We start from the raw sequence: 21,389 nt of genomic DNA, 5'->3' as shown, positions 1-21,389 counted from the left end.
GCATGTTTTGGATGCTCGGTATCAGCGTGTATGACTGTGTTTTCGTGTTCCCGCCAATATCCAGCAACTTCGCACAGCAAATGAAGAGGAGTGGGACAACATTCTACAGGCCACAATCAACAGCCTAATCATCTCAATGTGAAGGAGATGTGTCACACTGCATGAGGCAAATGGTGGTAACACCAGATACTGACTTGTTTTCTGATCCACGCCCCTACCGTTTTTTAAGGTATTTGTGACCAAAATATGATTAAGACCTAATGAATTTATTTCAATTAAATGAATTCTTATATGAACTGTAACTCAGTAAAATCTTAGAAATGGTTCCGTCTTGCGTTTTTATTTTTGTTTAGAGTATATATGGCCCTGTTAGGCTAATATCATTTGGGCAGAATGTGCTGTAATTCAATTACTCCAAACTTTCAATTTGTCAACAAGTGTTCCTGCAGTTGAAATGTAACATTTCAGCCATTTAGGACAGTGTGTTCTAATAGCAATGAGATTAAGAAACTGATTCAACTAAACCCAGCCATTTGGACATACTATTCACAATGACACACACACACACACACACACACACACATACATACATACATACATACATACATGCTGACACCCACACTATGTCATCTCCCTCAGCAGAGTTCTTCACTAAGTAACAACACATCATGTGATTGATAAATACCGTGAACCTGTCACAATGGTCCCTGGTCAAAAGTAGTGCACTATATAGGGATTAGGGTGCCATTTGGAACACAAATAGAGAGAAGCCAGGCTTCCTGTCACTCACCTTTGTTAGAAAGAGTTACACAACACCTCAAGGTCCTAAAGACTAGTTCTGTTTTTTGAAAGAGTTCAGATCACTGCTGTGTATAAACCTACATCCCAGTATGTGTGGGTATTTGATGTGGGTATTTAGCACATTTACTCCCTTATTTGCACATGATTTGGTGCTGCAGAGAAAGTGCGGTTGCAGTGCTGATAAGAAAGATAAAATTCTTCAGAGTAGAGTTATAATCTCTCTGGTGGGAATAGAGAGATGAGAGAGAGAGAAATAGTAGAGAGAGAGAGAGAGAGCAAAAGTGTGTGTGTGTGTGTGTGTGTGTGTGTGTGTGTGTGTGTGTGTGTGTGAGCAATAGGCCCTAGAGGACCAGTGTCCTGTGCCTGTCTCTCTCCAGAGACTACTGGGGGTTATGGGCGTTTATGACTGTGCGAAAACAACATCTGTCCTGTGTGTTGTAGCCAGTTGTCAGTGACTCCCCCCCGTCTCCCATCCTCTACAGGAAACTAAGTAGATCTCTGAGGAGTGTCTCAATCACAGCTGTCACACACACAACCACTCCCTTCGTCTGACACATGCTTGTCCTGAAAGGGCCTGACGGTATCACATATACACAAACGCAAGTGGGCACGCACACACAAACACACACACAGATTCTGGGAGAATATGATATGTGGCTAAAAGTTCCAAGAACGATGAGAGGTGAAAGATGAGAGGAACAAGAGGGAGGGAAAGTGGAAGAGAGATAGAGAAAAAGAAGGGAGAGAGAAAGAGAGGGTGGCACAGTGGTCTAGCACTGCATTGTAGTGATAGCTCTGTCACTACAGATCCTGGTTCAATCCCAGGCTGTGATGCAACAGGGAGGCCCATAAGGCAGCGCACAAGTGGCCCAGCCTCGTCCTGGTTAGGGGAGGGTTTGGCCGGCCCGGGTTGTCCTTGTCCCATCGTGCTCTAGCGACTCCTGTGGAAGACCAGGCGCAATGCACGCTGACATGGTTGCTGAGTGTACGGTGTTTCCTCTAACTGGTGGCTGGTTTCCGGGTTAAGCAGGCATTGTGTCAAGAAACAGTGCAGCTTGGCTGGGTTGTGTTTTGGAGGACGCACGGCTCTTGGCTCTCTTTTTCTTCTTCGCCTCTCCCGAGTCCGTACGGGAGTTGTAGCGATGTGTCAAGACTGTAACTACCATTTGGATATCACAAAATGTATTGAAAAAAGTGGTAAATATAAAGAAGGTAAAAATAATAATAAATCAAATAAGAGGGTGCAAGAGAAATAAAATTTGATTTGAGAAAGAGAGAGATCACTGACATCTCTTTCCTCTCTGTCCGCTTGGATGTTGAACTCCTTGTTTGAAGGGGCTGTGATCGTCGCTGTGTATTTGAAGGAGCGTTTATGTTTGCATTCAAGTATTTGCTAAGAATTTTTTTTAGGCGTGTGTGTGTGTGTATGTACAGAATGCCTCTGCATATACGAGTTGGATGTGGTTGTGTGTATAAGTTGGTTGTGAGTGTGTGTAGTTGTGTGTATGAGTTAGTTGTGGTTGTGTGTATGAGTTGGTTGTGAATGTGTGTGGTTGTGTGTATGAGTTAGTTGTGTGTGTGTATGTGTGTGTGTGTGTGTGTGTGTGTGTGTGTGTGTGTGTGCGTGTGCGTGTGTGTGTGTGTGTGTGTGTGCGTGTGCGCGTGTGTGTGTTTGTGTTTCCTGGTCATGAGTCCCTGCAGGCCAGATGTGTCCGGGGCTGTGATCAGAGTGCTCCTTGTGACTGTGTGTGTGGAGGAGAGTTGGTGGAAACCCCCCTCTTACGTGTATGTGGTGAGCTGGACATTTTAGACTTACTGGCTTACTGGGCCTTTTCACAGCTGTTCCCCCAGCCAGGGCCGGATTAAGAAATGATAGGCCCCGTGGCTTTGGTTTTTTCGTAGCCCCCCTTCCCAGCACACCATCATTTTCTGTAAACAAATCCGTGCACCAAAATGCAATTGGATGCGTGGTAAATGTACTGTTGAAGAAAAATACCCTTTATAATAAAGCCACAATAATGTTTGCTATGTGGTATAGGCTACAGTTGAGCAGGGGTGTTTTTAGGCTTTCTTACACATGGGGGGTCTGCCTTTTAAAAATACATTTCATGCAATTCTGCGTCATTTACATGCTCTCCGCAGCCGATGTGAGTAAGACCTTTAAGACCTTTAAACAGGTCAGCATTCACAAGACCGCTGGGCCAGACGGATTACCAGAACAGGTCCTCGAGCATGTGCTGACCAACTGGCAAGTATCTTCACTGACATTTTCAACCTCTTCCTGTCTGTAATACTGTACCAACATGTTTCAAGCAGACCACCATAGACCCTGTGCCCAAGAACACTTGGGTAACCTGCCTAAATGACTACCGACTCGTAGCACTCACGTCTGTAGCCATGAAATGTGTGAAGGGCTGGTCATGGCTCACATCAACACCATTATTCCAGAAACCCTAGACTCACTTCAATTTGCATACCGCACCAACAGATCCACAGATTATGCAATCTCTATTGCACTTGTCGTGTCTTTGGCTATGCTGGATTAAGTGATATGACATGCTATTCTATAAAATCCTTTCTCTGTAATTCATATTACCTGATTGAGCTAATCATGTAAATGTAATTAACTAGAAAGTCGGGGCACCACAAAAGAGTGTTTATAGAGCTGTTATCGTCCATATAAACTCTGAAAGACCTAGTAATATTTTACATCAATAGCAGTCAATATTAATCGTCACCTTATTTCAGTCTCATCTGTACATTGTAGAATTCTTGGTTCACGAACCCTAGCTAACAAGTTGAATCAGCAATACAAACTTGCGTTTAATTATTTACTAAATACCTAACTAATCACACAGAATTACATATACACAGAATGAATCATACCTTGATTACAAATTATGTCATATAGGAAAACGTCCCTGGCGGTCGGAACAGATATGACAGCTGGTTACACAAAGAAAAGGGGGTTGGGTTTGAGTGAAAGAGCGGGAAGACTGAGGAACAAAGGGAGAAGCTCTGCTATCGTAAATACAGTATCTTATGCATTCTAAATTACCGCCCATTTGGAAAAGGAAAATGCAATAAATATTTATTCTGAGCTGCGCTTCGGTAGGTTGGTCGTAGATATGTTAGCCAACAGAGATCTTCCTGTCCTTGGAAGAATGTCACTGGTGGTAAATTGAATATGTTGTAGTATTGTCGTTGTGTGCTTGACTGGATACGTTGTCCATCCTTTCATAGCCCACATTTACAGCTGCTGTTGCTAACTCAACGGCTAGGATGTCTCACTTCTTTAGTGAATAAGAGTTCAAAGTTCATATCATTCACAACCAAAGCTCACGCTGAGTTTGGCTTAGTTCTGTAGTTGACATGTTAGTCCTTCTCAACGTATGGACCGTCGTCCTATTGTCCACTGCAGAGCTGGGAAGATTGTACCCCCATATATATAACATTATATTGGTTGCAAGAATTTTGTATAGTAATTTAAATAGAACAATTTGAAGTTGGGGAGGGATTCTAATTGTGGTTTTAAAAGAAAACATGAATCATCAGCGTACACTGACATTTATAATCCCTTAATATTATTGTTGAATGCAATTTTAACAGCTATCATTTCGATGGCAATAATAAATAGATATGCCGTTAGTGGACAACCTTGTTTTACTCCTCTAGATACTTTCTGAGATGTAGCCATTATGGGCAACAATTTTAGTACTCACAACCCTCTTTGATGTCACGTAGGTTGATACATGTTTTCATGTATAAAGTCCCACTGTACCTAACATCATAACTCAACTTTAGACATACAAGTTACCACACCCAGTCTCAGGGATGGTTAACTCTGGGAATTCCTTTGGTCTCTACTGCGTTGGGTAAATCTGCTTTTAGTTTTCTTGCACCTTATTTGTGGAACAATCTTCAACATTTTCTTAGATTTGATGTGCTGGTGCCTCTAGGGGAATTCAGAAAGCTGATTGAGGACCTTATTACTGATAAATGTGTTTGTTTTTAATGACCGTGTTTTTCTTTCTGCTTGCATTTTGTATATATATTGATGTCTATATTCTGTAATTTACAGTGGCAAGAAAAAGTATGTGAACCCTTTGGAATTACCTGGATTTCTGCATAAATTGGTCATAAAATTTGATCTGAACTTCATCTAGGTCCCATCAATAGACAAACACAGTCTGCTTAAACTAACAACACACAAACAATTATACGTTTTCTTGTCTTTATTGAACACACAGTGTAAACATTCATAGTGCAGGGTGAAAAAGTATGTGAACCCTTGGATTTAATAACTGGTTGACACTCCTTTGGCCGCTATAACCTCAACCAAACGTTTTCTGTGGTTGTGGATCAGATCCTGCACAACGGTCAGGAGGAATTTTGGACCATTCCTCTTTACAAAACTGTTTCAGTTCAGCAATATTCTTGGGATGTTTGGTGTGAACTGCTCTATTGAGGTCATGCCACAGCATCTGAATCAGGTTGAGGTCAGGGCCACTCCAGAAGGCTTGTTTTCTTCTGTTGAAGCCATTCTGTTGTTGATTTACTTCTGTGGTTTTGTGTTGTTGTCCTGTTGCATTCCCAACTTCTGTTGAGCTTCAATTGGCGGACAGATAGCCTAACATTCTCCTGCAAAATGTCTTGGTAATTCATTTTTCCGTTGATGATAGCAAGATGTCCAGGCCCTGAGGCAGCAAAGCAGACCCAAATCATGATGCCCTCCACCATGCTTTACAGTTGGGATGAGGTTTTGATGTTGGTGTGCTGTGCCTTTTTCTCCCCTCTGTGTTGTGTGTTCCTTCCAAACAACTCAACTGTAGTTTAATTTGTCCACAGAATATTTTGCCAGTAGCGCTGTGGAACATCCAAGTGTACTTTTGCAAACTTCAGATGTGCTGCAATGTTTTTTTTGGACAGCGATGGCTTCTTCCAGGAGGTCCTCCCATGAACACCATTCCTGTTTAGTGTTTTACGTATCGTAGACTCATCAACAGAGATTTTAGCATGTTTCAGAGATTTCTGTAAGTCTTTAGCTGACACTCTAGGATTATTCTTAACCTCATTGAGCATTCTGCGCTGTGCTCTTGCAGTCTTCTTTGCAGGACGGCCACTCCTAGGGAGAGTAGCAAAAGCGCTGAACTTTCTCCATTTATAGACAATTTGTCTTACCGTGGACTGATGAACATCAAGACTTTTAGAGATACTTTTGTAACCCTTTCCAGCTTTATGCAAGTCAAGAATTCTTCATCTTAGGTCTTCTGAGATCTCTTTTGTTCGAGGCATGGTTCAGGCAATGCTTTTTGTGAATAGCAAACTCAATTTTTTTGTGGTTTTTATAGGGCAAGGCAGCTCTAACCAACATCTCCAATCTCGTCTCATTGATTGGACTCCAGGTTAGCTGACTCCTGACTCCATACTTTTTTCAACCTACACTGTGAATGTTTAAATGATATACAGTGAGGGAAAAAAGTATTTGATCCCCTGCTGATTTTGTACGTTTGCCCACTGACAAAGAAATTATCCATCTTTAATTCTAATGGTAGGTTTATTTGAACAGTGAGAGACAGAATAACAACAACAAAAAAATCCAGAAAAACACATGTCAAAAATGTTATAAATTGATTTGCATTTTAATGAGAAAGTAGCGAAAACAAGCCTCTTTCTCTCTTCACAAGAAAAACATGACTTATTACGAAAATCAAAACCCAACTTGAGCCTAAGCATTTTCACAAGACCTTCGATACCCGCTACCACATCAGGTATGAAAAACACTGCAGCATGTATACACACTGCAAGCTAGACTGAAAATGTAGTGACGTCTAATATCTCAACATAGTTTGGAGTGTGACTGTTTGAGGTTGTGGACAGATGTCTTTTATACTGATAACAAGTTCAAACAGGTGCCATTAATATAGGTAATGAGTGGAGGACAGAGGAGCCTCTTAAAGACTAAGTTACAGGTCTGTGAAAGCCAGAAATCTTGCTTGTTTGTAGGTGACCAAATATTTATTTTCCACCATAATTTGCAAATAAATTCATAAAAAATCCTACAATGTGATTTTCTGGATTTATTTTCCTAATTTTGTCTGTCATAGTTGAAGTGTACCTATGATGAAAATTGCAGGCCTCTCTCATCTTTTTAAGTGGGAGAACTTGCACAATTGGTGGCTGACTAAATACTTTTTTGCCCCACTGTATATGTGTATTAAAGTAATCAAAAGTGAAGTATTCGGTCCCGTATTTATAGCATGCGTGTTTCAAATTATTTAGTGAAATTAATTGTAAAAAATGAATTGTGACATTTTGGAGTCACTTTTATTGTAAATAAGAATCACTTCTACAGTAATGTGGATGATACCATGAATACGTATAATCCTGAATGAATCGTGAATAATGATGAATGAGAACGTTACAGAGGCATAAATATCATACCCCTAATCTGAAACACAACCAAAACAAACAGAAAATGCATCCAACAAATTTTTTGAGTCATTGTGTGCTATGAATATGGGACCAAACACTTACGTTTCCACTACTTTAATAGACATATAAGTGAATTTGTCCCAAAACTTTTGGTCCCCTAAAATGGGGGGATTAAAAAGTGCTGTAACAGTTCTAAACGGTTCACCCGATAAGGATGAAAATACCCTCAAATTGAAGCTGTCAGTCTGCACTTTAACCTCATAGCCATTGTATCATTTCAAATCAAAGTGCTGGAGTACAGAGCCAAAACAAAACAAACAATTGTCACTGTCCCAATATTTTGGAGCTCACTGTATGTACAGTACATATAACTAGGAGTAAAGTCACTGTTATACAGAGACACATCACATTTCCTTTGGTGTGCAAAGTGTCACACAGTTTATGATGGTAGTGTGTATGAGTGCGTGTTTGATTTGAAGACTTGAGAGTTGTATGTTTTCCTGAGAGGGGGCTGTTTTTCTGCTCTCAAAGTTGGGTTCATGTAAATGAGTTGGGGGATTCAGTGCATCTGAGAGAGAGAGAGAGAGAGAGAGAGAGAGAGAGAGAGAGAGAGAGAGAGAGAGAGAGAGAGAGAGAGAGAGAGAGAGAGAGAGAGAGAAGAAGAAAAAAAACACTCAGTCAGTGAGTGAGCAAGTAACAGTGTGTGAGAGAGAGAGTGCAGCAGCTGTGGTGTCCCAATAGCAGTTAGCCTCAGTGTTAGTCTTGCTTAGGATGAAGGAGCGTTGTTACGTGTGCCCCTTCCACCACCAGGCTTGGCCACCATGCAGCAGACCCCTGCTAGCCTCTCTCACCTTGCCTTCCCCCTCTGTACCCTGCTGACTACTGCCCTGTGTCTGTGTGTCTGTTGACAGACGAGTCGTACCAGAAGCTGGCCATGGAGACCATGGAGGAGCTGGACTGGTGTCTGGACCAGCTGGAGACCATCCAGACCTATCGCTCCGTCAGTGACATGGCCTCCAACAAGGTAAGATTGACCTCAAAACTCCCTATGTCTTCAACCCTCTGCAGAACCATATCTCTATTACCTGTACACTGACCTCCAAACTTGCAGCCACTGCTGCTTTGCTATGAAGCAGCTGGCAACTAACTACTATATGTCACAATGTCCAATATCTCCAAGTCCAGTAATGGACTTAGTTTGTTCGAATTTTGACTCTTGAGTGCATTTTGACTTTTGCATTTTCCCGTTGAATCCGTGAGAACTGAAGTTGCTGGGTAGTTTTGTAAGTGTTCTGCTAGTTATTAATAGCAGTGCCAGCCAGGGGCCATGTCAGCAGTGTACCTGTACCATAAGTACAGTCAGGGACCATCCATGGTCCCTCTTATGCTTAAACTTATACTCCAGAGTCTCCTTTGACTGTTGCATTCTCATGCAAATCAGCTGCATTTAACTACTGTATTGCACTGTAATGTGCAATTTTCCATAGAAAACAATTGCATTGCTCAAATATGTCCTGCACAATTTAATGCAATTTCAAGTTTACTCTTGTTAAATTCTGCAAACATAGGAAGAAAAGCTCATTTTTGTTGTAGAAGCTGGACAACAGGATGTCACCGGTCCTTCATTGGGTCAAACAATACACTGGAGGGGAAGAGGTGTGTGTGTGTGTGTGTGTGTGTGTGTGTGTGTGTGTGTGTGTGTGTGTGTGTGTGTGTGCGTGCGCGTGCACGTGCATGAGTGTGTGTGTGTGTGTGCGAGATGCTGAAGACCCTTGCGCTGCTTGACTCTGTCTTCCTGTTTCCTTCCTGATACTCACTCAGATCAGACTACAATAGAGCTCCCAGAATGCCTTGGGGCAGGGTTAATGGTCCTGTTTATTTGACCCAATGCTTTCGTCATCAGGACACATGCAGGACAGAAGGGACTTTTTCCTAAATACAATGGAGGAGCTCACACACACACACACACACACACACACACACACCACAGGGACTGATTGGCTAACTGAATCACTGACTGACAGGCAAAAGGATATAGAAAGTGATTGTGAGTCACTGGGCAAATTAGGTTTAGTCACTCGACAGACTCACTGAACAACGGACAGATTATTGATGGAAACTTCTTCACCTTGGTTGGAAAAAGGCCAAAAACAAGAAACCCATGTGGAGACAGACTGAGAAGCTAGCCCAGCCTAAACGGTCACATGGGCAGACTGAATGACTGATGGAGGAGTCACTGATGCATGCTGACTCAAACTGTTCTGATTCAGTCTTAAGAATCTCCCTTTTACTCCCTATGCTGCCCTGAGGGCGATACTGGTTCAGCTTTCACAATTATTTTGGTCGTTGTGATGAGATAAGATAATATTAGACACTTATTAGATCAGTCCAACAAACAGTAGGGAGAGGTTATCTGAACAGTGAATACTGATCCCATTCGTTTAAACTGAGCAGTCTTTGAGCGTGGTTGAAACACTTGATCAAGATCATCTCCTGTGTTTCTACTGTCCACTGATAACGTTACACAACTTTCACAGAGTAGCATTGAGCATGATGCTGCATTCACTGTCATGAAGATAATACAAACATGTCTTAGATAACAGTTTCGGATGAGGTTGGAGACACAATTCTTGAAGATCTGACAGCATTTGAAACCGTAGTAGGGTGGGAAAGTCTACAGACTAATTCCAGTAAAACATCCCCATGGTAAAGAGCATTGAACTTTGTCACTGTCTATCTGTCTGTCTGACTGTATCAGTGTCTAGTCTGTCTGTCTGTCTGTCTGTCTGTCTGTCTGTCTGTCTGTCTGTCTGTCTGTCTGTCTGTCTGTCTGTCTGTCTGTCTGTCTGTCTGTCTGTCTGTCTGTCTGTCTGTCTGTCCCTTTGTCTGTCTGTCTGTCTGTCTGTCTGTCTGTCTGTCTGTCTGTCTGTCTGTCTGTCTCTGTCTGTCTGTCCCTTTGACTGTCTGTCCCTTTGACTGTCTGTCCCTTTGACTGTCTGTCTGTCTGTCTGTCTGTCTGTCTGTCTGTCTGTCTGTCTGTCTGTCTGGCTGGCTGGCTGGCTGGCTGGCTGGCTGGCTGGCTGGCTGGCTGGCTGGCCCTCTGATTGTATCAGATTGCCTGTAAGTGATATGCTCTTGCTCAAACTTGTAGCTTCTGTGTAGGAGTCAAGGACAATATCAAGTTTGACTGTTCCTTTCCCTTCTCTGGGATTCAAACTCTCACCTGGATGGATCAAATCAAGAGAACTAGGGTATCATACAACTTTCTACTGCTTCACATGGAAATCCACTGTTTGGACTAACAACAGAAATATCAGAGTGATCATGTCTTTGATAACAGTTTTATTGACAGTGTATAACATGTTACCCTGATGCTGGTTGCTGCAACACTAGGTTAGAGAACAGTCAGTAGACTGTCAGGGTGAGAGAGGCGGAACTACCAGAGAGGGGATGTGTGCGTCGAGCAGAAACACACTCACGCACACACACCCAGCACGGCGTTTCCCAACCCTCCCCACGTCAGAGCCTGAGGCTTGGACCTTACTCATAGTCTCAGTACATCCAGACTGCTTCCTGCGAGCCCAGACTCTCTACAGGACTTAACCCAACCAAGACGCTCACACACACAAGATGGGAGCCTGCTGCCTGGAAAAGAAAGAGAGAAAGTTAGGAAAACTTAACGGCTGGAGGAAGGTAAAATTATCTTGGATTCGATTGGTCGAAGATTTTTCCTAGTTTGAAGCTTTTAATGCACTTTTTTGTTTTGGAGAAAAAATCTATTTGTGTAATTCTTCAAAAGTGATTCAAAGTCATTTCTTGTGTCATGGGCAGTTGCGTTTGGGTTTTGCCAATGCTGCAAGGTTTACTGAGTTTAGTTTAGTTTTATGCTGCTTCTACGTCTCTGGAAAAGTTATTTATCTGCCTGCAAGTCTTTATAATGATATTTTGTGCATACCTTATGATATTGTGTGCATACCTTATGATATTGTGTGCATACCTTATGATATTGTGTGCATACCTTATGATATTGTGTGCATACCTTATGATATTGTGTGCATATCTTATGATATTTTGTGCATATCTTATGATATTTTATGCATACTTTATCTGGGATATTTTGTACGATTTTGAGAAGTACACCAAGGTAAATGGATTCAATGCTGGTTCTTTGTCTTGACTACAGCGGAGTGCACCTCTGTGTAAAGCTGCAACAATCTAGGATGCTTTGTCTGAGTAAGGCTGTGCCTTGCAGATAGAGTCAAGCCTGTGTGGGTCTCTCAGTCGAGTTTCTGTGCTACTGCTTTGAGAGCGCACTGATGAATTCTAATCAGTTCATTACGTTAGTTCAATATTATAGAAAGTAGATTTTTTTGAGAGTTGTTAATAGTTGACAGTCATTTGCGGCAGTTCGTTGAATGTATTTAAGGACATTGCTTTGTTGTTATTTTATGGATCTTCTTCCACCATCTCGGTCGGAACAAACGGGATGTGTTAAAAGAGAATAACAACTTTTTATTTCCGTTAATCTCTGATGCATCTGAATGTGTCCAAATCAAATTGTTGAGTTAATGTGGAATGTGGCCTGGCTGATACAGTGCATTTGGAAAGTAGATTGGTAAGGATTTTTTTAAATGTAATCCATTTGACTATAAGGCTCTAACGTAACCAAATGTGGAAAAGGTCAAGGTGTCTGAATACTTTCCGAATGCACTGTAAGGGGTGTTTCCATGCCCTGCTGCATTGAGGTAGAGGAGACCGGGGGACAGGGTCACTGTGCTGCAGTCAGTCACCAACCAACGCTTTAGTAAGGTTGAGTTATGAATTGAGTTTGCTGTGAACATTTGGAGCTCCTCTAAGCCATCTCACTCTCATATAAAGGCCTCTTCAAAGACAAAACTACAATGCTTTTCTTTACATCACAAAGTTGTGTGAAGCATCCTGTTGATTTCTAGATGGTGCTTAAACATCCTGTTGATTTCTAGCTGGTGCTTAAACATCCTGTTGATTTCTAGATGGTGCTTAAACATCCTGTTGATTTCTAGCTGGTGCTTAAACATCCTGTTGATTTCTAGATGGTGCTATAACATCCTGTTGATTTCTAGATGGTGCTTAAACATCCTGTTGATTTCTAGATGGTGCTAAACATCCTGTTGATTTCTAGATGGTGCTTAAACATCCTGTTGATTTCTAGCTGGTGCTTAAACATCCTGTTGATTTCTAGATGGTGCTTAAACATCCTGTTGATTTCTAGCTGGTGCTTAAACATCCTGTTGATTTCTAGATGGTGCTTAAACATCCTGTTGATTTCTAGATGGTGCTTAAACATCCTGTTGATTTCTAGATGGTGCTTAAACATCCTGTTGATTTCTAGCTGGTGCTTAAACATCCTGTTGATTTCTAGATGGTGCTTAAACATCCTGTTGATTTCTAGATGGTGCTTAAACATCCTGTTGATTTCTAGATGGTGCTAAACATCCTGTTGATTTCTAGATGGTGCTAAACATCCTGTTGATTTCTAGATGGTGCTTAAACATCCTGTTGATTTCTAGATGGTGCTAAAACATCCTGTTGATTTCTAGATGGTGCTAAACATCCTGTTGATTTCTAGATGGTGCTAAACATCCTGTTGATTTCTAGATGGTGCTAAACATCCTGTTGATTTCTAGATTGTGCTAAACATCCTGTTGATTTCTAGATGGTGCTAAACATCCTGTTGATTTCTAGATTGTGCTAAACATCCTGTTGATTTCTAGATGGTGCTAAACATCCTGTTGATTTCTAGATGGTGCTATAACATCCTGTTGATTTCTAGATTGTGCTAAACATCCTGTTGATTTCTAGATGGTGCTTAAACATCCTGTTGATTTCTAGATGGTGCTTAAACATCCTGTTGATTTCTAGATGGTGCTAAACATCCTGTTGATTTCTAGATGGTGCTAAACATCCTGTTGATTTCTAGATGGTGCTATAACATCCTGTTGATTTCTAGATTGTGCTAAACATCCTGTTGATTTCTAGATGGTGCTAAACATCCTGTTGATTTCTAGATGGTGCTATAACATCCTGTTGATTTCTAGATTGTGCTAAACATCCTGTTGATTTCTAGATGGTGCTAAACATCCTGTTGATTTCTAGATGGTGCTAAACATCCTGTTGATTTCTAGGTGGTGCTATAACATCCTGTTGATTTCTAGATTGTGCTAAACATCCTGTTGATTTCTAGATGGTGCTAAACATCCTGTTGATTTCTAGATGGTGCTAAACATCCTGTTGATTTCTAGATGGTGCTAAACATCCTGTTGATTTCTAGGTGGTGCTATAACATCCTGTTGATTTCTAGATGGTGCTTAAAAATCCTGTTGATTTCTAGGTGGTGTTTAAAAATCCTGTTGATTTCTAGGTCATGCTTAAACATCCTGTTGATTTCTAGGTGGTGCTTAAACATCCTGTTGTTTTTTAGGTCATGCTTTCAGGTGATTTGTGTGAAAGAGTTGACATCTATGGTGAGGTGGTATTGAGCACCTAAACACCTACACATGAAGGCAACGAGGAGAGTGTTCGTGTATCTGACTGATCTCTCTTTCTGGAGGTTTAGATAGAGCTGATCTCTCTCTCTCTCTCTCTCTGTAGGTTTAGATAGAGCTGATCTCTCTCTGTAGGTTTAGATAGAGCTGATCTCTCTTGCTCTCTCTCTCTCTCTCTCTCTCTCTCTCTCTGTAGGTTTAGATAGAGCTGATCTCTCTCTGTAGGTTTAGATAGAGCTGATCTCTTTCTGTCTCTCTGTAGGTTTAGATAGAGCTGATCTCTTTCTGTCTCTCTGTAGGTTTAGATAGAGCTGATCTCTCTCTGGAGGTTTAGATAGAGCTGATCTCTCTCTGGAGGTTTAGATAGAACTGATCTCTCTCTGGAGGTTTAGATAGAGCTGATCTCTCTCTGGAGGTTTAGATAGAGCTGATCTCTCTCTCTCTCTGTAGGTTTAGATAGAGCTGATCTCTCTCTGGAGGTTTAGATAGAGCTGATCTCTCTCTGGAGGTTTAGATAGAGCTGATCTCTCTCTGGAGGTTTAGATAGAGCTGATCTCTCTCTGGAGGTTTAGATAGAGCTGCTGACCACAACTGAACCCTCTCTGAGGGAACTGAAACACTGTGTGTCAAAGTGTTGAGTCACTTGACTTTACTTCTCTTTTCTTTCTTTGTCTCTATTTGACTCTTTAATCATCTATTTTCCTCTTTCTCTTTTGTCATGCAGTTTCTCAATTCCTCATAATTTTTTATTTGTGAGCTAATGATGGCATACCTATGTATACACACAGTGTTGTTCGCAGCCAGAGCCAGACTGTAGTGAGTCAGTCAGAGGAAGTGAGAGGTAGTGTGTATACGAACTCTATTGGGTTGGTCTCCATCTGTAAACGTACTGAAGAAACATATGTCATGGTCAGTCTTACCCCATCATAACCACAGTGTAATCACTGTGTGTCATACGTTTACCAAGGCTGGGGAATCAAACGCAGCTAGATAAGATTACCTGGCACTGGATTTGTGCGTGCTGAAGTTATATTATTACGGAACATTTGATAAAAACATGGACTTTTACTTTACAAATCCCCCGTGTTGAGCAAGAGTTGTGTTTTACAGTCTATTCAGCTGCAGCCTGTCTGAGGACATAGTGCCCACTCGTGGCTGGAAGAGGAAATTAAATATAATTTTGAGTTTGGAGGTCCTCAATCAGTGGTGTTATTAACTCAAGTAATTTCAAAAGATGCCACAGTACATGAAGGAAAGAGAGAGCCTATGCTCCTACTTGTCTGTCTGTCTGTCTGCCGTTGGTGGGGAGAGAGGGTGGGGAGAGAGGGTGGGGAGAGAGAGAGGGGAGAGAGGGGGGGGGAGAGAGAGAGGGGAGAGAGGGTGGGGAGAGAGAGGGGAGAGAGGGTGGGGAGAGAGAGAGGGGAGAGGGGTGGGGAGAAAGGGTGGGGAGAGAGAGAGGGGAGGGAGAGGGTGGGGAGAGAGAGAGGGGAGAGAGGGAGGGAGAGAGAGAGAGAGAGAGGGGGAGAGAGGGAGGGGAGAGAGGGAGGGGAGAGAGAGAGGGGAGAGAGGGTGGGGAGGGAGAGGGGAGAGAGAGAGGGGAGGGAGAGAGGGTGGGGAGAAAGAGAGGGGAGAGGGAGGGGGAGAGAGAGAGAGAGAGAGAGGGGAGAGAGAGAGGGGAGAGAGGGAGGGGAAAGAGAGAGGGGAGAGAGGGTGGGGAGAGAGAAAAGGTTACAAATTGATAGAGAGAGTGAAAGAACAGAGGGCGGAAAAGCAGAGAGAGAGAGAGCTCCGGTGTCAGAGAGTTGAGCTCCAGTGTCAGAGAGTTGAGCTCCGGTGTCAGAGAGGTGAGCTCCGGTGTCAGAGAGGTGAGCTCCGGTGTCAGAGAGTTGAGCTCCGGTGTCAGAGAGTTGAGCTCCGGTGTCAGAGAGGTGAGCTCCGGTGTCAGAGAGTTGAGCTCCGGTGTCAGAGAGGTGAGCTCTGGTGTCAGAGAGGTGAGCTCTGGTGTCAGTGAGGTGAGCTCCGGTGTCAGAGAGGTGAGCTCTGGTGTCAGAGAGGTGAGCTCCGGTGTCAGAGAAGTGAGCTCTGGTGTCACAGAGGTGAGCTCTGGTGTCAGTGGGGTGAGCTCTGGTGTCAGAGAGGTGAGCTCTGGTGTCAGTGAGGTGAGCTCCGGTGTCAGAGAGGTGAGCTCTGGTGTCAGAGAGGTGGGCTCCACAGCAGGAGGTAAATACCCTCCATTCACCTCTATCTTCTCTGAATGAAGCATCAACACTCAACTCATCCAATATTAACATTAAATCTCAATCTCATTCACAGGCAGCTCATAGAGTTTCATTAAGATCTCCATGGGTGGAGCATCCCTAAACAGATCCAAACAGAAAGAGGAAGGAAGTAGGGAGAGATGCAGTGGGAATGTAACACACACAGATGACTGTAGTGTGTGTATGGGATATGGTGTGTGTGGTATAGAGAGGTGACAAATGCTGAGTTCTGATGAGAGGAGATTGGATTGTTGTTGGTTGTTGTTTAGCTATAGTGTGTGTGTGTGTGTGTGTGTGTGTGTGTGTGTGTGTGTGTGTGTGTGTGTGTGTGTGTGTGTGTGTGTGTGTGTGTGTGTGTGTGTGTGTGTGTGTGTGTGTGTGTGTGTTACCTCGGCCTGGAGGCTACTGTCTAGCTCCTCCATCACTGAGACATCTCCCGCTGTTATATTTCTCATATTATTTATGATGTAGTTTTATATAAAGAGGGCTTCTTCTTCTCTTTTAATGTTTAACTCCATTCCTCCACCCTCCTCCCTTTATTGGTTTGCAGAGGGAGGATAATGTGAAAGCTTTAATCTCTCCATCATCTTTCCCAACATGTATTCTGCTCGATAGGAGGTTCCTGGTAAAGATTTGTTTACCGTTTCCTACAAACAAGCTCTTATATGAGAACACTCAGTTTCACAATCATGGATATTCCTCTCCGTCCTGGATAAAGGTTTCACAATGAGCATTAAGAAACCTTGCTGAGAGGAAATTATATCTCATAGCTCTATTAACTGATGGCCTCCAGTCTCTGTCTTCTACTAGAACAGGCAGCCCATTGGACATGGGAGAGGAAGAGAGAGAGAGCAGTAGCGAGAGAGAACGAGAGAGGGAAAGAGAGGGAAAGAGTGGCGAGACAATAAAATGAATTATACTGTTAGCAAGTGGCAGCAAAGAGAGAAATGGACATGTAAGTGACTGAGTGAGGAAGAGGTAGAATGAAAGAGGGAGGAATGCGGGACTAGTGATTTTAACTCAGCAGGGAATCCTGGTGTGTCATGGTGACAGCTGGGCTGCGGTGTTCAGAGGGGGAAACCTACTCTCACTGAAACTGCCACTAGCCAGCCAGCCTCACCACTCTCCATGGTCACATGAAGCAGTTGCCATGTTGTTGGGATGTTCTGGTAATTGGCGTACACAGACAGGGTGGAGGAGAGAGAGACAGTGTTGATATCTGATATCAACTCAAATTGGCGAAGGATGCAATTACCAATTTTTCTTCCTCTCGCTCCGTCTCTCTGGTGTTTTCTCTCACTCCGTCTCTCTGGTGATTTCTCTCACTCCGTCTCTCTGGTGTTTTCTCTCACTCTGTCTCTCTGGTGTTTTCTCTCACTCTGTCTCTCTGGTGTTTTCTCTCACTCTGTCTCTCTGGTGTTTTCTCTCACTCCGTCTCTCTGGTGTTTTCTCTCACTCCGTCTCTCTGGTGTTTTCTCTCACTCCGTCTCTCTGGTGTTTTCTCTCACTCCGTCTCTCTGGTGTTTTCTCTCACTCCGTCTCTCTGGTGTTTTCTCTCACTCTGTCTCTGGTGTTTTCTCTCACTCCGTCTCTCTGGTGTTTTCTCTCACTCTGTCTCTCTGGTGTTTTCTCTCACTCCGTCTCTCTGGTGTTTTCTCTCACTCCGTCTCTCTGGTGTTTTCTCTCACTCCGTCTCTCTGGTGTTTTCTCTCACTCTGTCTCTCTGGTGTTTTCTCTCACTCCGTCTCTCTGGTGTTTTCTCTCACTCCGTCTCTCTGGTGTTTTCTCTCACTCCATCTCTCTGGTGTTTTCTCTCACTCCGTCTCTCTGGTGTTTTCTCTCACTCCGTCTCTCTGGTGTTTTCTCTCACTCTGTCTCTGGTGTTTTCTCTCACTCTGTCTCTGGTGTTTTCTCTCACTCTGTCTCTCTGGTGTTTTCTCTCACTCCGTCTCTCTGGTGTTTTCTCTCACTCCGTCTCTCTGGTGTTTTCTCTCACTCTGTCTCTGGTGTTTTCTCTCACTCTGTCTCTCTGGTGTTTTCTCTCACTCCGTCTCTCTGGTGTTTTCTCTCACTCCGTCTCTCTGGTGTTTTCTCTCACTCTCTCTCTGGTGTTTTCTCTCACTCTGTCTCTCTGGTGTTTTCTCTCACTCCGTCTCTCTGGTGTTTTCTCTCACTCCGTCTCTCTGGTGTTTTCTCTCACTCTGTCTCTGGTGTTTTCTCTCACTCTGTCTCTCTGGTGTTTTCTCTCACTCTGTCTCTCTGGTGTTTTCTCTCACTCTGTCTCTGGTGTTTTCTCTCACTCTGTCTCTCTGGTGTTTTCTCTCTCGTCTCTCTGGTGTTTTCTCTCACTCCGTCTCTGGGTGTTTTCTCTCACTCCGTCTCTCTGGTGTTTTCTCTCACTCCGTCTCTCTGGTGTTTTCTCTCACTCCGTCTATCTGGTGTTTTCTCTCACTCCGTCTCTCTGGTGTTTTCTCTCACTCCGTCTCTCTGGTGTTTTCTCTCACTCCGTCTCTCTGGTGTTTTCTCTCACTCCGTCTCTCTGGTGTTTTCTCTCACTCTGTCTCTCTGGTGTTTTCTCTCACTCCGTCTCTCTGGTGTTTTCTCTCACTCCGTCTCTTGGGTGTTTTCTCTCACTCCGTCTCTCTGGTGTTTTCTCTCACTCCGTCTCTCTGGTGTTTTCTCTCACTCTGTCTCTTTGGTGTTTCCTCTCACCCTGAAAACCTCTAATATATCAGCTGTGGATAATGAACAGCCACTGTGGCTCTGCTGACAAATGTCAGGCAATAGAAAGAGAGGAGGGAGGGAGACAAAAAAGAAAGAGATGTACAGTATAAGACGTGCCGTTCCGTCTCATTTCTCCCATTACTGCTCAGTGATGCACACTTCTCCCACGATTCTCTCAGTACTCTATTAAACATGGCTGAATGGCAGCACTAGTCTGTGATCCTCTGGCAGAGAGATCAAAGAGAGAGGCTTTCCTCATCCTTGCCTCTGTCAGGGAGGAGGGAAGTGGGTTATCTGCAGAGGAGAAGAGGGGAAGAGAGGAGAGGAGGATAGAAAAGCGGGAAGGGGTGATCTTGTATCTCTGGATCCCATTCTCACCCCTCCCCCACTGCCTGGTTGTGCTGCTGGGGGCTCTCCCCTCCACTCTGCTCCACTTTCCTTCAAATCATGTGTGCTATGTACAGCGTGTTGCTGAGGCTGACAGACTAGAAGTAGAGGATAAGACAGAGAGAAAGGAAATGGGAAACAGAGAGAGAGAGAGAGTATAGAGAGAGACAGGGGAGAGAGAGAAAGGGAGAAAAAGAGAGGGGGAGAGAGAGGAGGAGAGAGAGAGAAAGGGAGAGAGAGAGCCAAGAGGAAAGAGAGAGAGAGAGAGGGAGAGAGGGGCAGGAAGAAAGAGAGAGAGAGAGAGAGAGAGAGGGGGCAGGAGGAAAGAGAGAGAAAGGGGAGAGAGAGAGCCAGGAGGAAAGAGAAAGAAAGGGGGGAGAGAGAGAGAGGCAGGAGGAAAGAGAAAGAAAGGGAGAGAGAGAGAGAGAGAGGCAGGAGGAAAGAGAAAGAAAGGGAGAGAGAGAGAGGGGATTGATAGAGACAGGAGGAAAGAGAGGAAGAGAGAGAGAGACAGGAGGAAAGAGAGAGAGAGAGACAGGAGGAAAGAGAGAGAGAGAGACAGGAGGAAAGAGAGAGAGAATAGAGACAGGAGGAAAGAGAGAGAGAGACAGGAGGAAAGAGAGAGAGCGAGAGACAGGAGGAAAGACAGAGAGGGAGAGAGAGAGAGGATTGATAGAGACAGGAGGAAAGAGAGAGAGAGAGAGAGAGAGAGAGGATTGATATAGACAGGAGGAAAGAGAGGGAGAGAGTGAGACAGGAGGAAAGAGAGAGAGAGACAGGAGAAAAGAGAGAGAGAGAGACAGGAGGAACGAGAGAGAGAATAGAGACAGGAGGAAAGAGAGAGAGAGAGAGACAGGAGGAATGAGAGAGAGAGACATGATGAAAGAGAGAGAGACAGGAGGAAAGAGAGAGAGGGAGAGAGGAGGAAAGAGAGAGAGAATAGAGACAGGAGGAAAGAGAGAGAGAGAGAGAGACAGGAGGAAAGAGAGAGAGAGATGGGAGGAAAGAGAGAGAGAATGGAGACAGGAGGAAAGAGAGAGAGAGACAGGAGGAATGAGAGAGAGAGACATGATGAAAGAGAGAGAGACAGGAGGAAAGAGAGAGAGGGAGAGAGGAGGAAAGAGAGAGAGAATAGAGACAGGAGGAAAGAGAGAGAGAGAGACAGGAGGAAAGAGAGAGAGACAGGAGGAAAGAGAGAGAGAATAGATACAGGAGGAAAGAGAGAGAGAGAGAGAGAGAGACATGAGGAAAGAGAGAGAGAATAGAGACAGGAGGAAAGAGAGAGAGAGAGAGAGAGACAGGAGGAAAGAGAGAAAGAATAGATACAGGAGGAAAGAGAGAGAGAGAGAGAGAGAGAGAGAGACAGGAGGAAAGAGAGAGAGAATAGACAGGAGGAAAGAGAGAGAGAATAGAGACAGGAGGAAAGAGAGAGAGAGAGAGAGAGAGAGAGAGAGAGAGAGACAGGAGGAAAGAGAGAGAGAATAGAGACAGGAGGAAAGAGAGAGAGAGAGAGACAGGAGGAAAGAGAGAGAGAATAGAGACAGGAGGAAAGAGAGAGAGAGAGAGAGAGAGACAGGAGGAAAGAGAGAGAGAATAGAGACTGGAGGAAAGAGAGAGAGAGAGAGAGAGAGAGAGAGAGAGAGAGAGAGAGAGAGACAGGAGGAAAGAGAGAGAGAATAGAGACATGAGGAAAGAGAGAGAGAATAGAGACTGGAGGAAAGAGAGAGAGAGACTGGAGGAAAGAGAGAGAAAGGGGAGAGAGAGAGAAAATTAAGGAAGAGAGACTTAGGGAGAGAGAGAGCCAGGGAGAGAGAGCCAGTGAGAGAAAAACACACACATTTCTTCACACAGGGTCGTGGGGTGAGACAGGGATGCAGCTTAAGCCCCACCCTCTTCAACATATATATCAACGAATTGGCGCGGGAACTAGAAAAGTCTGCAGCACCCGGCCTCACCCTACTAGAATCCAAAGTTAAATGGCTGCTGTTTGCTGATGATCTAGTGCTTCTGTCACCAACCAAGGAGGGCCTACAGCAGCACCTAGATCTTATGCACAGATTCTGTCAGACCTGGGCCCTGGCAGTAAATCTCAGTAAGACCAAAATAATGGTGTTCCAAAAAAGGTCCAGTCACCAGGACCACAAGTACAAATTCCATCTAGACACTGTTGCCCTAGAGCACACAAAAAACTATACATACCTTGGCCTAAACATCAGCGCCACAGGTAACTTCCACAAAGCTGTGAACGATCTGAGAGACA

At 43.8% G+C, this 21,389-nt stretch overlaps 1 protein-coding gene across 4 annotated transcripts in view; it reads left to right on the top strand.

Moving 5' to 3' along the window:
• Window positions 1-21,389, top strand: part of pde4ba (phosphodiesterase 4B, cAMP-specific a) — a 333,978-nt gene that overhangs the window by 298,992 nt on the left and 13,597 nt on the right. For 3 of the 4 annotated variants that reach the window (XM_042322358.1, XM_024403084.2, XM_042322359.1), the window contains one exon: window positions 8,148-8,260. In XM_042322358.1, the coding sequence (XP_042178292.1) occupies window positions 8,148-8,260 (113 nt within the window). Of the gene's footprint in view, window positions 1-8,147; window positions 8,261-10,751; window positions 10,930-21,389 lie in introns of those variants that run through there. The other variant, XM_042322360.1, reaches the window with a different exon arrangement.

This window comes from Oncorhynchus tshawytscha, linkage group LG05, assembly GCF_018296145.1.
Source record: "Oncorhynchus tshawytscha isolate Ot180627B linkage group LG05, Otsh_v2.0, whole genome shotgun sequence".
Taxonomy (NCBI): domain Eukaryota; kingdom Metazoa; phylum Chordata; class Actinopteri; order Salmoniformes; family Salmonidae; genus Oncorhynchus; species Oncorhynchus tshawytscha.
This window is presented reverse-complemented; position numbering and strand designations above follow the sequence as displayed.